This window comes from Oncorhynchus gorbuscha, unplaced genomic scaffold (assembly GCF_021184085.1).
Source record: "Oncorhynchus gorbuscha isolate QuinsamMale2020 ecotype Even-year unplaced genomic scaffold, OgorEven_v1.0 Un_scaffold_437, whole genome shotgun sequence".
Classification (NCBI taxonomy): domain Eukaryota; kingdom Metazoa; phylum Chordata; class Actinopteri; order Salmoniformes; family Salmonidae; genus Oncorhynchus; species Oncorhynchus gorbuscha.
In genome coordinates this window covers 685,844-700,843 of record NW_025745283.1, presented here as the reverse complement: position 1 = coordinate 700,843, position 15,000 = coordinate 685,844, and the positions used below count along the sequence as shown (strand labels likewise).

The 15,000-nt window shown below is 50.2% G+C and overlaps 1 protein-coding gene across 1 annotated transcript in view; it reads right to left on the bottom strand.

The window, feature by feature from the left end:
* The window catches only part of LOC124018216 (protein sidekick-2-like), a 158,325-nt gene that overhangs the window by 55,233 nt on the left and 88,092 nt on the right, over window positions 1–15,000 (bottom strand). The window contains 10 exon segments of the mRNA XM_046333476.1: window positions 1,587–1,696; window positions 2,198–2,319; window positions 4,350–4,378; window positions 4,380–4,451; window positions 4,453–4,527; window positions 5,182–5,302; window positions 6,579–6,774; window positions 7,019–7,134; window positions 7,459–7,640; window positions 7,836–7,976. Coding sequence (XP_046189432.1) covers window positions 1,587–1,696; window positions 2,198–2,319; window positions 4,350–4,378; window positions 4,380–4,451; window positions 4,453–4,527; window positions 5,182–5,302; window positions 6,579–6,774; window positions 7,019–7,134; window positions 7,459–7,640; window positions 7,836–7,976 — 1,164 coding nt within the window.

Sequence of the window (15,000 nt, the reverse complement as noted above, 5' to 3'; positions counted from 1 at the left end):
TGGATGTCAACATGGGTTTGACAGGATGTTCTGGTAGGAGCTGTGCTGTACAACATGGAGATACAGGAATCAGGGTTGGGTAATCCCATTTCAATTCAGAGGGATGGACTTTTCTGCTCATTAATTGAATGGAGGCACAGGAATCTACCAGTTGTAGCTGTATCCAATCTATTTGATGTTGTACTAGTGATGTTGTACTGTACCTATAGGAGGTGTAGTGTTAGGTATCTGTTGTAGCTGGAATGATGTTGTACTAGTGATGTTGTACTCTACCTGATGTAGTGTAGGTATCTGTTGTAGCTGTGTGATGTTGTACTAGTGAATAACTACTGTGATGTTGTACTAGTACCTACCTAGGAGGTGTAGTGTTAGGTATCTGTTGTAGCTGTACTAGTGATGTTGTACTAGTGATGTTGTACTAGTGATGTTGTACTGTACCTATAGGAGGTGTAGTGTTAGGTATCTGTTGTAGCTGTACTAGTGATGTTGTACTGTACCTATAGGAGGTGTAGTGTTAGGTATCTGTTGTAGCTGTACTAGTGATGTTGTACTAGTGATGTTGTACTCTACCTATAGGAGGTGTAGTGTTAGGTATCTGTTGTAGCTGTACTAGTGATGTTGTACTGTACCTATAGGAGGTGTAGTGTTAGGTATCTGTTGTAGCTGTACTAGTGATGTTGTACTGTACCTATAGGAGGTGTAGTGTTAGGTATCTGTTGTAGCTGTACTAGTGATGTTGTACTGTACCTATAGGAGGTGTAGTGTTAGGTATCTGTTGTAGCTGTACTAGTGATGTTGTACTAGTGATGTTGTACTAGTGATGTTGTACTGTACCTATAGGAGGTGTAGTGTTAGGTATCTGTTGTAGCTGTACTAGTGATGTTGTACTGTGATGTTGTACTGTACCTATAGGAGGTGTAGTGTTAGGTATCTGTTGTAGCTGTACTAGTGATGTTGTACTAGTGATGTTGTACTCTACCTATAGGAGGTGTAGTGTTAGGTATCTGTTGTAGCTGTGTTAGGTACTAGTGATGTTGTACTGTACCTATAGGAGGTGTAGTGTTAGGTATCTGTTGTAGCTGTACTAGTGATGTTGTACTCTATGTTGTATAGGAGGTGTAGTGTTGTATCTGTTGTAGCTGTACTAGTGATGTTGTACTGTACCTATAGGAGGTGTAGTGTTAGGTATCTGTTGTAGCTGTACTAGTGATGTTGTACTAGTGACTGTACCTATAGGAGGTGTAGTGTTAGGTATCTGTTGTAGCTGTACTAGTGATGTTGTACTGTGACTGTACCTATAGGAGGTGTAGTGTTAGGTACCTGTTGTAGCTGTACTAGTGATGTTGTACTATGTTGTACTCTACCTAGGAGGTGTAGTGTTAGGTATCTGTTGTAGCTGTACTAGTGATGTTGTACTAGTGATGTTGTACTCTACCTATAGGAGGTGAGTGTTAGGTACTGTTGTAGCCTATAGGAGGTGTAGTGTTAGGTATCTGTTGTAGCTGTACTAGTGATGTTGTACTCTACCTATAGGAGGTGTAGTGTTAGGTATCTGTTGTAGCTGTACTAGTGATGTTGTACTGTACCTATAGGAGGTGTAGGGGTTCAGGTCCAGGACCTCCAGGGAGCGGGCATCAGGCTCGTTGGGCAACTGGTGGACCATCACCCACTCCTCATTCTCCCCGATTATACCAATCTACAGAGGGTATAATGAGGGGTTGAGAGTGTAGGAAAAAGAGAGAGGGGGGGGTAGATGGGGATTTGAGGGGAAAGAGGAGAGACAAAGAGAGAGAGAGCAAAGGAGAGAGAGAGCAAGAAAGAGAGAGAGAGAGAGGAGGAGAGAGCACAATGAGAGAGAGAGAGATAAGAGAGAGAGAGACAGTGAGATCAGAGAGAGAGAGAGGGGGAAGAGAGAGACAGAGAGAGAGAGAGAGAAAGGAGAGAGAGGGACACAGAGATCAGAGAGAGAGAGGAGAGAGAGAGAGAGAGAGAGAGAGAGAGAGGAGAGACAGAGAGAGAGAGAGAGGAGAGGGAGACAGAGAGAGAGAGATTTGAGCATTTGTTGGGAAGAAAGGGGGACTATGATTTTTAAAATTCACTAGGGAAGTTTGATTGATTGTTGAGCTCTTACATTTACATTACATTTAAGTCATTGCTTGATTCATTGATTTATTGATTGATTGGATGTGTCTCTCACCTGTGCCTCAACCTGCCAGCGTGAGATGGACGTCTTGCCGTCAAAGCCAGGTTTAAACTGCAGGGCTACAGAGCGGGGGCCGATGTTGGAGATGGCTATGTTGGTTGGTGGGCCCGGCATCTCTGTATAGGGAGGAGGAAAGACACAGTGAGATCAGGGATGGAGATAAAGGAGGAGGGACACAGTGAGATCAGGGATGGGGATAAAGGAGGAGGGACACAGTGAGATCAGGGACAGAGATAAAGGAGGAGGGACACAGTGAGATCAGGGAGAGATAAACAGGGGGACAGTGAGATAGAGACAGAGATAAAGGAGGAGAGACACAGTGAGATCAGGGACGGAGATAAAGGAGGAGGGACACAGTGAGATCAGGGACACAGGAGATAACCTGGGGGAGGAGGGACACAGTGAGATAAAGGAGGGACAGTGAGATAAACAGGAGGAGGGACACAGTGAGATCAGGGACAGAGATAAAGGAGGAGGGACACAGTGTGAGATCAGGGAGATAAAGGAGGAGGGACACAGTGAGATCAGGGACAGAGATAAACGGGAGGGACACAGTGAGATCAGAGACAGAGATAAAGGAGGAGGGACACAGTGAGATCAGGGACAGAGATAAAGGAGGAGGGACACAGTGAGATCAGGGACAGAGATAAAGGAGGAGGGACACAGTGAGATCAGGGACAGAGATAAAGGAGGAGGGACACAGTGAGATCAGAGACAGAGATAAAGGAGGAGGGACACAGTGAGATCAGAGACAGAGATAAAGGAGAAGGGACACAGTGGGTCACACCAAAAATCATTTGAGCATTTGTTGGGAAAAAGTGAGACTGTCACTGGTTGGGGTTAGGGAATGGTTGGGGTTAGGGAATGGTTGGGGTTAGGGAATGGCTGGGGTTAGGGAATGGCTGGGGTTAGGGAATGGCTGGGGTTAGGGAATGGTTGGGGTTAGGGAATGGCTGGGGTTAGGGAATGGCTGGGGTTAGGGAATGGTTGGGGTTAGGGAATGGTTGGGGTTAGGGAATGGTTGGGGTTAGGGAATGGTTGGGGTTAGGGAATGGGGTTAGGGAATGGCTGGGGTTAGGGAGGGAATGGTTGGGGTTAGGGAATGGTTGGGGTTAGGGAATGGTTGGGGTTAAGGGAATGGTTGGGGTTAGGTAAACCTTGGTTAGGGAATGGATGGGGTTAGGTAATGGCTGGGGTTAGGGAATGGCTGGGGTTAAGGGACTGGGGGTAAAGGGGGAGTGAGGTAACCTGGTTAGGGGGAGGTACTAACCTGGGGGGGTTAGGGGAGGTAATAAACTGGGGGAGGGTACTAACCTGGGGGTAGGGGTACTAACCTGGGGGAGGTACTAACCTGGGGGTAGGGTTACGGGAGATACTAGGGGGTAGGGTTAGGGAGGTAATAACCTGGGGGGTAATGGGGAGGTACTAACCTGGGAGGGTACTAACCTGGGGGTAGGGTTAGGGGAGGTACTAACCTGGGGGTAGGGTTAGGGGAGGTACTAACCTGGGGGTAGGGTACTAACCTGGGGGAGGTACTAACCTGGGGGTAGAGTTAGGGGGGAGGTACTAACCTGGGGGTAGGGGGAGGTACTAACCTGGGGGTAGGGTTAGGGGAGGTACTAACCTGGGGGTAGGGTTAGGGGGAGGTACTAACCTGGGGGTAGGGGGAGGGGTACTAGGGGGAGGGTTAGGGGAGGTACTAACCTGGGGGTAGGGTAGGGGGAGGTTAGGGGGAGGTACTAACCTGGGGGTAGGGTTAGGGGGAGGTACTAACCTGGGGGTAGGGTTAGGGGAGGTACTAACCTGGGGGTAGGGTTAGGGGAGGTACTAACCTGGGGGGGGTTAGGGGAGGTTGGGGGTAGGAGGGGAGAGGTACTAACCTGGGGGTAGGGTTAGGGGAGGTACTAACCTGGGGGAGGGTAGTTAGGGGAGGTACTAACCTGGGGGTAGGTTAGGGGGAGGTACTAACCTGGGGGTAGGGTTAGGGGGAGGTACTAACCTGGGGGTAGGGTTAGGGGGAGGTACTAACCTGGGGGAGAGTTAGGGGAGGTACTAACCTGGGGGGTAGGGTTAGGGGGTAGGTACTAACCTGGGGGAGGGTTAGGGGAGGTACTGGGGGAGGGTTAACCTGGGGGTAGGTACTAACCTGGGGGAACTCCAGATGATATTGTAGAAGGAGAGTTGACCTGGGGGAGGGTTGGAGGTCATCCCAGCCACCTGGATGGTGTAGGTGGTGAGGGGGGTCAGGGGTGACCCGGGTTAGGGGGAGGTACTCCTGGGTCAGGTTAGCGAGGTAGTGGGTGACTAACCGGGGGTGTTGGTCCCTGGGGGAGGGTAAACTCCTCCCTACGATATACGGTAGCCTGTAGGAGAGGGACATCACAGCTGGTTAGACTGATACAGAGGACATAACCTGGGGGAGAGACTAGGGGGAATACAACTGACTAGGTATCCCCTTTCCCTATAGAATTGAATAGAGTAGATCTTTATTGGCCATTTGCACAGAAATAGATTCTTTAGCTACCACAGTACCCTGTTTGGTTGACCCTGTCCAACAAACAGGGTCAACCATAGTCTATGACTACAGTAGGCCTAGTCATCTGTGAGGACTCTGATCTTCTAGTTGGGGTCTTTCCAGAGAGGGTTAGGTTTAGATACTATACTATATTAGGTACAGTACCTGTGAGGACTCCATTCTTCTCGCTGGGGTCTCTCCAGAGAGGGTTAGGGTTAGATACTATACTATACTAGGTACAGTACCTGTGAGGACTCCATTCTTCTCGCTGGGGTCTCTCCAGAGAGGGTTAGGATTAGATACTATACTATCCTAGGTACAGTACCTGTGAGGACTCCATTCTTCTCGCTGGGGTCTCTCCAGAGAGGGTTAGGATTAGATACTATACTATACTAGGTACAGTACCTGTGAGGACTCCATTCTTCTCGTTGGGGTCTCTCCAGAGAGGGTTAGGGTTAGATACTATACTATCCTAGGTGCAGTACCTGTGAGGACTCCATTCTTCTCGTTGGGATCTTTCCAGCTGACCTTCAGAGATGTGTCCAGGATCTCTGTGAAGCTCAGGTGACCAACGGCACCAGGCTCTGGACACACACACACACACACACATCACAGCACACACACATACACACACACACACATCACACACACACACACACACACACACACACTTTACATTTGCACACACATACACTTTACACACAGTACACACACACACACCAGTATAGTCTAGTGCACAGTAGTATCATCTGTATATCTTTAGAGTAGTACCATATACTTTACAGTAGTATCATATACTTTACAGTAGTACCATATACTTTACAGTAGTACCATATACTTTACAGTTATACCATATACTTTGCAGTAGTACCATATACTTTACAGTAGTATCATATACTTTGCAGTAGTACCATATAATTTACAGTAGTACCATATTCTTTAAAGTAGTACCATATACTTTGCAGTAGTACCATATACTTTACAGTAGTTTCATATACTTTACAGTAGTATCATATACTTTACAGTAGTATCATATACCATATACTTTACAGTGGTATCATATATTTTACAGTAGTACCATATACTTTGCAGTAGTATCATATACTTTGCAGTAGTATCATATACTTTACAATAGTACCATATACTTTACAGTAGTGTATAGTTTGTAATACCCTTTTTACCTGGGCCAATCTGTGACAGACTGTGCTGTACTGCTCTGGCCCAGTTACGCAGACAAAGAATATCTGAGCCAGCACAGTACAGTCCGGGGCCTTCGGGTCGATAGAATCATGTGGAAATAGAATTGCTTTTGTCTGTGCCTGTGAGACACTGTCTTTGTGAGTGCCTACAGGTTTGGTATAGTTATGTGACTGTGGTACTCACTGTCTTCGTGAGTGCCTACAGGTTTGGTATAGTTATTTGACTGTGCTACTCACTGTCTTCGTGAGTGCCTACAGGTTTGGTATAGTTATGTGACTGTGGTACTCACTGTCTTCGTGAGTGCCTACAGGTTTGGTATAGTTATGTGACTGTGGTACTCACCGTCTTCATGAGTGCCTACAGGTTTGGTATAGTTATGTGACTGTGGTACTCACTGTCTTCGTGAGTGCCTACAGGTTTGGTATAGTTATGTGACTGTGGTACTCACTGTCTTCGTGAGTGCCTACAGGTTTGGTATAGTTATGTGACTGTGGTACTCACTGTCTTTGTGAGTGCCTATAGGTTTGGTATAGTTATGTGACTGTGGTACTCACTGTCTTCGTGAGTGCCTACAGGTTTGGTATAGTTATGTGACTGTGGTACTCACTGTCTTCGTGAGTGCCTACAGGTTTGGTATAGTTATGTGACTGTGGTACTCACTGTCTTCGTGAGTGCGTAGTCTGTGAGGTGGGCTGCGAGGGCCGTCTCCAGGTGTAGTGAAACACAGGACAGAGGTGTAGTACTCTGTGAACTTCTTCAGTCCAGTCACGTAGCCCACATGCACGCTGTCCTGGAAATTAGGTCTCACTGTCACCATGGTAACATCCTCCTCTTGACCCGCCTCCCAAGCCAACAGCTGGAAACAGACGGAGGGATAGTTTAAAAATGTCATAAGAGAAAAGACAACAAAACACTGCAGCTGGTTTATAGTGATCTGTTGTGGCACTGGTACGTCTAATGCTGGAGAATGCAGTTCTTATTCTAACCACTAGAGGGCAGTGTAGGAGAGTACAGAGATGTATTTACAGAACAGGTCGTTCTACTGCACATCCAATAAGAATGTTTGTCTCTGGTAAGGGTCTCTGCTCTCTGTTGCCCACCTTGTATCCCTGGTTGATGCCATTGATGAACTGAGGGCTAGGAGCTGACCAGGTCAGCCTGACTGTAGAGGAGTTGAATGGCTCAGCCTGGACATTACCTGGTGGGACAGTGGGGACTGGGAGCGAGATGGAGGGAGATACGAGAGAGAGAGAGAGATACGAGAGAGAGAGAGTGAGAGAGGGATAGAGAGAGAGGGAGAGAGAGAGAGGGAGAGAGACAGAGAGGGCGCTTGAGTCAATGTTTGCTGAAAGGACGTCTGAGCATCCCTACACTGTCACTTCTGTAAACAGAAGCTGCAGAGGAGCTTCTGGCACGGCGTGGGCTTGTTGTGTTTCTATGTTCCACAAACTGCTAAGAGAAGTAGGTCACTTCTCAACCCTTAAAGCTGGAGAACTGTGTCTAACCATGTGACTGTGACATGGACGTCATCCATCCTCACCTCCCTGCAGGGTCCACTCTGTAACCTTGTGGCTGTAGGTACCCCTCCCAGCCCTGTTGTAGGCTGCCACCTCCATCTCATAGTTAGTCCAGATGATGAGCTCCTCCAGGAGGAGGTTATTCTGCTCTGGCCTGCTGATGTTCTTCATCTGACAGTCCACTGGTAGTCCTGACAGACAGTACCTAGGAGGGGGGGAGAGAGAGAGGGATGGTTAGACAGTGCCATCCCTCACCTGAGGGTGAAAAGAGATGGAAGGGGAGGAGGAAGACAATAGGATTGTGACCATGACCCAAGTGCTGTTATACAGGTTAATAACCAAGATGAATGTCATTGACCCCCTCCATCTTCAACCTGGAACAATCCGCTCTGTGTCTCACCTGATGATGTATCCCTGGAGCGGTCCATTCTGGTGGCTCTCCGGGGGTGGTTGCCACTGGATCATGATGGATTGGTTGGTACGACCACTGGCAATCACTGTCTGAGGAGGGGCACTGGGAGGCTCCTCCGGTAGAGAGAGTCTGATGGGAGAGAGGGAGGGATAAAGAGGGAGAGAGAGATAGGGAGAGAGGGAGGGAGAGAGAGAGATATAGGGGAGAGAGATAGGGGAGAGAGGGAGGGAGAGAGAGATAGGGGAGAGAGAAAACTGGCATGAATTAACAAGTGTTTCTGAATATTTCCATGTCTTTCCGTTATGTAACCGTTAAAAGAGAGAGAGAGAAAGAGAGCGTGTGTGTGTGTGTGTGTGTGTGTGTGTGTGTGTGTGTGTGTGTGTGTGTGTGTGTGTGTGTGTGTGTGTGTGTGTGTGTGTGTGTGTGTGTGTGTGTGTGTGTGTGTGTGTGTGTGTGTGTGTGTGTGTGTGTGTGTGTGTGTGTGTGTGTGTGTGTGTGTGTGTGTGTGTGTGTGTGTGTGTAAAGGCAACACAAAGCAGAGTTGGTCAGACCATTGTCACTGATCTATCCAACTAAGGGCTGTCTGTTTCTATGCCACAGTAAAAGGCTCTGTGATATCTCTCCCTCAGAGAGCTTCTCTCTCTCTTCAGCTCAGCTACCATCAAAGAAGTCATGTTCTGCGTCCCAAATGACTCTGTGGTCTATTTAGTGTGCAGTGGAGCCCTATAGGTCCTGGTCAAATGTAGTACACTGTAAAGGGGAAAGAGAGCCATTTGGGACGCAGGCTAACGCCACTAAAGGATTCCACTGAGACTTCATTTAAGTTGACATCTCAATTTCTCTTCTGTGCACAGAAACAGAGAAGTGCTGTTCGGGAGCAGAGATAGAGGCAGAGAGAGATCCTTGTTCATTTAGCCTTTTGAACTTTAACTATTTGCACATTGTTATAACACTGTAAATAGTTATACTATGACATTTGCAATGTCTTTATTCTTTGGGAAATGTAAAAATATAATAAAGCCCATTGAATTGAATTGAGAGAGAGAATGAGGGTGAAGGAGACAGCACAGTGTTTAGGATCAGGAGAATGTGGGGGGGGGGGACAGCACAGTGTTTAGGATCAGGAGAATGTGGGGGGGGGGGGCACAGACAGTGTTTAGGATCAGGAGAATGTGGGGGGGGGGGGGGCAGCACAGTGTTTAGGATCAGGAGAATGTGGGGGGGGGGGGCAGCACAGTGTTTAGGATCAGGAGAATGTGGGGGGGGGAGACAGCACAGTGTTTAGGATCAGGAGAATGTGGGGGGGGGGGCAGCACAGTGTTTAGGATCAGGAGAATGTGGGGGGGGGCACAGTGTTTAGGATCAGGAGAATGTGGGGGGGCAGCACAGTGTTTAGGATCAGGAGAATGTGGGGGGCAGCACAGTGTTTAGGATCAGGAGAATGTGGGGGGGGCAGCACAGTGTTTAGGATCAGGAGAATGTGGGGGGGGGCAGCAGTGTTTAGGATCAGGAGAATGTGGGGGGGCAGCACAGTGTTTAGGATCAGGAGAATGTGGGGGGGGGGGCAGCACAGTGTTTAGGATCAGGAGAATGTGGGGGGGGGCAGCACAGTGTTTAGGATCAGGAGAATGTGTTTAGGATCAGGAGAATGTGGGGGGCAGCACAGTGTTTAGGATCAGGAGAATGTGGGGGGCAGCACACAGTGTTTAGGATCAGGAGAATGTGGGGGGGGGGGGGGGCAGCACAGTGTTTAGGATCAGGAGAATGTTGTTTAGGATCAGGAGAATGTGGGGGGGGGGCAGCACAGTGTTTAGGATCAGGAGAATGTGGGGGGGCAGGTGTTTAGGATCAGGAGAATGTGGGGGCAGCACAGTGTTTAGGATCAGGAGAATGTGTTTAGGATCAGGAGAATGTGGGGGGGGGGCAGCACAGTGTTTAGGATCAGGAGAATGTGGGGGGGGGGGGGCAGCACAGTGTTTAGGATCAGGAGAATGTGGGGGGGCAGCACAGTGTTTAGGATCAGGAGAATGTGGGGGGGGGACAGCACAGTGTTTAGGATCAGGAGAATGTGGGGGGGGGGATCAGCACAGTGTTTAGGATCAGGAGAATGTGGGGGAGAATGGCACAGTGTTTAGGATCAGGAGAATGTGGGGGGCAGCACAGTGTTTAGGATCAGGAGAATGTGGGGGGGACAGCACAGTGTTTAGGATCAGGAGAATGTGGGGGGGGGCACAGTGTTTAGGATCAGGAGAATGTGGGGGAGACAGTGTTTAGGATCAGGAGAATGTGGGGGGGGGCAGCACAGTGTTTAGGATCAGGAGAATGTGGGGGGGACAGCACAGTGTTTAGGATCAGGAGAATGTGGGGGGGGGGAGACAGCACAGTGTTTAGGATCAGGAGAATGTGGGGGGGGTGTTTAGGATCAGGAGAATGTGGGGGAGACAGCACAGTGTTTAGGATCAGGAGAATGTGGGGGGGACAGCACAGTGTTTAGGATCAGGAGAATGTGGGGGGACAGCACAGTGTTTAGGATCAGGAGAATGTGGGGGGGGGGGGAGACAGTGTTTAGGATCAGGAGAATGTGGGGGGGGGCAGCACAGTGTTTAGGATCAGGAGAATGTGGGGGGAGACAGTGTTTAGGATCAGGAGAATGTGGGGGGGGGGGAGACAGCACAGTGTTTAGGATCAGGAGAATGTGGGGGGGAGACAGCACAGTGTTTAGGATCAGGAGAATGTGGGGGGGGGGGGGGCACAGTGTTTAGGATCAGGAGAATGTGGGGGGGAGACAGCACAGTGTTTAGGATCAGGAGAATGTGGGGGGAGACAGTGTTTAGGATCAGGAGAATGTGGGGGGAATGGGGGGAGACAGCACAGTGTTTAGGATCAGGAGAATGTGGGGGGGGGGGGGACAGCACAGTGTTTAGGATCACAGTGTTTAGGATCAGGAGAATGTGGGGGGAATGCACAGTGTTTAGGATCAGGAGAATGTGGGGGGACAGCACAGTGTTTAGGATCAGGAGAATGTGGGGGGAGACAGCACAGTGTTTAGGATCAGGAGAATGTGGGGGGGAGACAGCACAGTGTTTAGGATCAGGAGAATGTGGGGGGGAGACAGCACAGTGTTTAGGATCAGGAGAATGTGGGGGGGAGACAGCACAGTGTTTAGGATCAGGAGAATGTGGGGGGGTGTTTAGGATGTTTAGGATCAGGAGAATGTGGGGGGCAGCACAGTGTTTAGGATCAGGAGAATGTGGGGGGGAGACAGCACAGTGTTTAGGATCAGGAGAATGTGGGGGTGTTTAGGATCAGGAGAATGTGGGGGGAGACAGCACAGTGTTTAGGATCAGGAGAATGTGGGGGGGGGGGACAGCACAGTGTTTAGGATCAGGAGAATGTGGGGGGGAGACAGCACAGTGTTTAGGATCAGGAGAATGTGGGGGGGGGACAGCACAGTGTTTAGGATCAGGAGAATGTGGGGGGACAGCACAGTGTTTAGGATCAGGAGAATGTGGGGGGGAGACAGCACAGTGTTTAGGATCAGGAGAATGTGGGGGGGACAGCACAGTGTTTAGGATCAGGAGAATGTGGGGGGCACAGTGTTTAGGATCAGGAGAATGTGGGGGGGCAGCACAGTGTTTAGGATCAGGAGAATGTGGGGGGGGGACAGCACAGTGTTTAGGATCAGGAGAATGTGGGGGGAGACAGCACAGTGTTTAGGATCAGGAGAATGTGGGGGGGACAGCACAGTGTTTAGGATCAGGAGAATGTGGGGAGGGGGGGGAGACAGCACAGTGTTTAGGATCAGGAGAATGTGGGGGGGGGACAGCACAGTGTTTAGGATCAGGAGAATGTGGGGGGGGGACAGCACAGTGTTTAGGATCAGGAGAATGTGGGGGGGACAGCACAGTGTTTAGGATCAGGAGAATGTGGGGGGGGGAGACAGTGTTTAGGATCACAGTGTTTAGGATCAGGAGAATGTGGGGGGGGGACAGCACAGTGTTTAGGATCAGGAGAATGTGGGGGGGGACAGCACAGTGTTTAGGATCAGGAGAATGTGGGGGGGGGGGGACAGACAGCACAGTGTTTAGGATCAGGAGAATGTGGGGGGGACAGCACAGTGTTTAGGATCAGGAGAATGTGGGGGGGGGCAGCACAGTGTTTAGGATCAGGAGAATGTGTTTAGGATCAGGAGAATGTGGGGGGAATGTGGGGGGCAGCACAGTGTTTAGGATCAGGAGAATGTGGGGGGCAGCACAGTGTTTAGGATCAGGAGAATGTGGGGGGGGGCAGCACAGTGTTTACAGTGTTTTTAGGATCAGGAGAATGTGGGGGGGGGAGACAGCACAGTGTTTAGGATCAGGAGAATGTGGGGGGACAGCACAGTGTTTAGGATCAGGAGAATGTGGGGGTGTTTAGGATCAGGACAGCACAGTGTTTAGGATCAGGAGAATGTGGGGGGGGACAGCACAGTGTTTAGGATCAGGAGAATGTGGGGGGGGCACAGTGTTTAGGATCAGGAGAATGTGGGGGGGCAGCACAGTGTTTAGGATCAGGAGAATGTGGGGGGAGACAGCACAGTGTTTAGGATCAGGAGAATGTGGGGGGAGACAGCACAGTGTTTAGGATCAGGAGAATGTGGGGGGAGGACAGCACAGTGTTTAGGATCAGGAGAATGTGGGGGGAGACAGCACAGTGTTTAGGATCAGGAGAATGTGGGGGGCAGTGTTTAGGATCAGCACAGTGTTTAGGATCAGGAGAATGTGGGGGGGGCAGCACAGTGTTTAGGATCAGGAGAATGTGGGAATGTTTAGGGGGGGGGGAGACAGCACAGTGTTTAGGATCAGGAGAATGTGGGGGGAGACAGCACAGTGTTTAGGATCAGGAGAATGTGGGGGGACAGCACAGTGTTTAGGATCAGGAGAATGTGGGGAGGAGACAGCACAGTGTTTAGGATCAGGAGAATGTGGGGAGGAGACAGCACAGTGTTTAGGATCAGGAGAATGTGGGGAGGAGACAGCACAGTGTTTAGGATCAGGAGAATGTGGGGAGGAGACAGCACAGTGTTTAGGATCAGGAGAATGTGGGGAGGAGACAGCACAGTGTTTAGGATCAGGAGAATGTGGTGGGGGCAGCACAGTGTTTAGGATCAGGAGAATGTGGGGGGATCAGGAGAATGTGGGGGGGACAGCACAGTGTTTAGGATCAGGAGAATGTGGGGGAGGGGAGACAGCACAGTGTTTAGGATCAGGAGAATGTGGGGGGAGACAGCACAGTGTTTAGGATCAGGAGAATGTGGGGGGGGACAGCACAGTGTTTAGGATCAGGAGAATGTGGGGGGACAGCACAGTGTTTAGGATCAGGAGAATGTGGGGGGACAGCACAGTGTTTAGGATCAGGAGAATGTGGGGGGGGCACAGTGTTTAGATCAGCACAGTGTTTAGGATCAGGAGAATGTGGGGAGGAGACAGCACAGTGTTTAGGATCAGGAGAATGTGGGGGGAGACAGCACAGTGTTTAGGATCAGGAGAATGTGGGGGGGGATCAGGTTTAGAATGTGGGGAGGAGACAGCACAGTGTTTAGGATCAGGAGAATGTGGGAGGAGACAGCACAGTGTTTAGGATCAGGAGAATGTGGGGAGGAGACAGCACAGTGTTTAGGATCAGGAGAATGTGGGGGGAGACAGCACAGTGTTTAGGATCAGGAGAATGTGGGGGGGAGACAGCACAGTGTTTAGGATCAGGAGAATGTGGGGGGACAGCACAGTGTTTAGGATCAGGAGAATGTGGGGAGAATGTGGGGACAGCACAGTGTTTAGGATCAGGAGAATGTGGGGAGGGGGGAGACAGCACAGTGTTTAGGATCAGGAGAATGTGGGGGAGACAGCACAGTGTTTAGGATCAGGAGAATGTGGGGGGAGAGCACAGTGTTTAGGATCAGCACAGTGTTTAGGATCAGGAGAATGTGGGGGGAGACAGCACAGTGTTTAGGATCAGGAGAATGTGGGGGGAGACAGCACAGTGTTTAGGATCAGGAGAATGTGGGGGGCAGCACAGTGTTTAGGATCAGGAGAAGCACAGTGTTTAGGATCAGGAGAATGTGGGGGGGACAGCACAGTGTTTAGGATCAGGAGAATGTGGGGGGAGACAGCACAGTGTTTAGGATCAGGAGAATGTGGGGAGGAGACAGCACAGTGTTTAGGATCAGGAGAATGTGGGGGGAGACAGCACAGTGTTTAGGATCAGGAGAATGTGGGGTGTGGGGGTGGAGACAGCACAGTGTTTAGGATCAGGAGAATGTGGGGGGGACAGCACAGTGTTTAGGATCAGGAGAATGTGGGGAGGAGACAGCACAGTGTTTAGGATCAGGAGAATGTGGGGAGGAGACAGCACAGTGTTTAGGATCAGGAGAATGTGGGGGGGGGAGACAGCACAGTGTTTAGGATCAGGAGAATGTGGGGGGGACAGCACAGTGTTTAGGATCAGGAGAATGTGGGGGAGGGGACAGCACAGTGTTTAGGATCAGGAGAATGTGGGGGGAGACAGCACAGTGTTTAGGATCAGGAGAATGTGGGGGGGAGACAGCACAGTGTTTAGGATCAGGAGAATGTGGGGGGAGACAGCACAGTGTTTAGGATCAGGAGAATGTGGGGAGGAGACAGCACAGTGTTTAGGATCAGGAGATTGGGGGGATCAGGGGAGACAGCACAGTGTTTAGGATCAGGAGAATGTGGGGGGGGAGACAGCACAGTGTTTAGGATCAGGAAAATGTGGGGGGGGGGGAGACAGCACAGTGTTTAGGATCAGGAGAATGTGGGGGGAGACAGCACAGTGTTTAGGATCAGGAGAATGTGGGGAGTGTTTAGACAGCACAGTGTTTAGGATCAGGAGAATGTGGGGGGACAGACAGTGTTTAGGATCAGGAGAATGTGGGGAGGAGACAGCACAGTGTTTAGGATCAGGAGAATGTGGGGGAGACAGCACAGTGTTTAGGATCAGGAGAGATGTGGGGGGAGACAGCACAGTGTTTAGGATCAGGAGAATGTGGGGGGAGAATGGGGGAGGACAGCACAATGTTTAGGACAGGAGAATGAGGGGGAGACAGCACAGTGTTTAGGATCAGGAGAATGTGGGGAGGAGACAGCACAATGTTTAG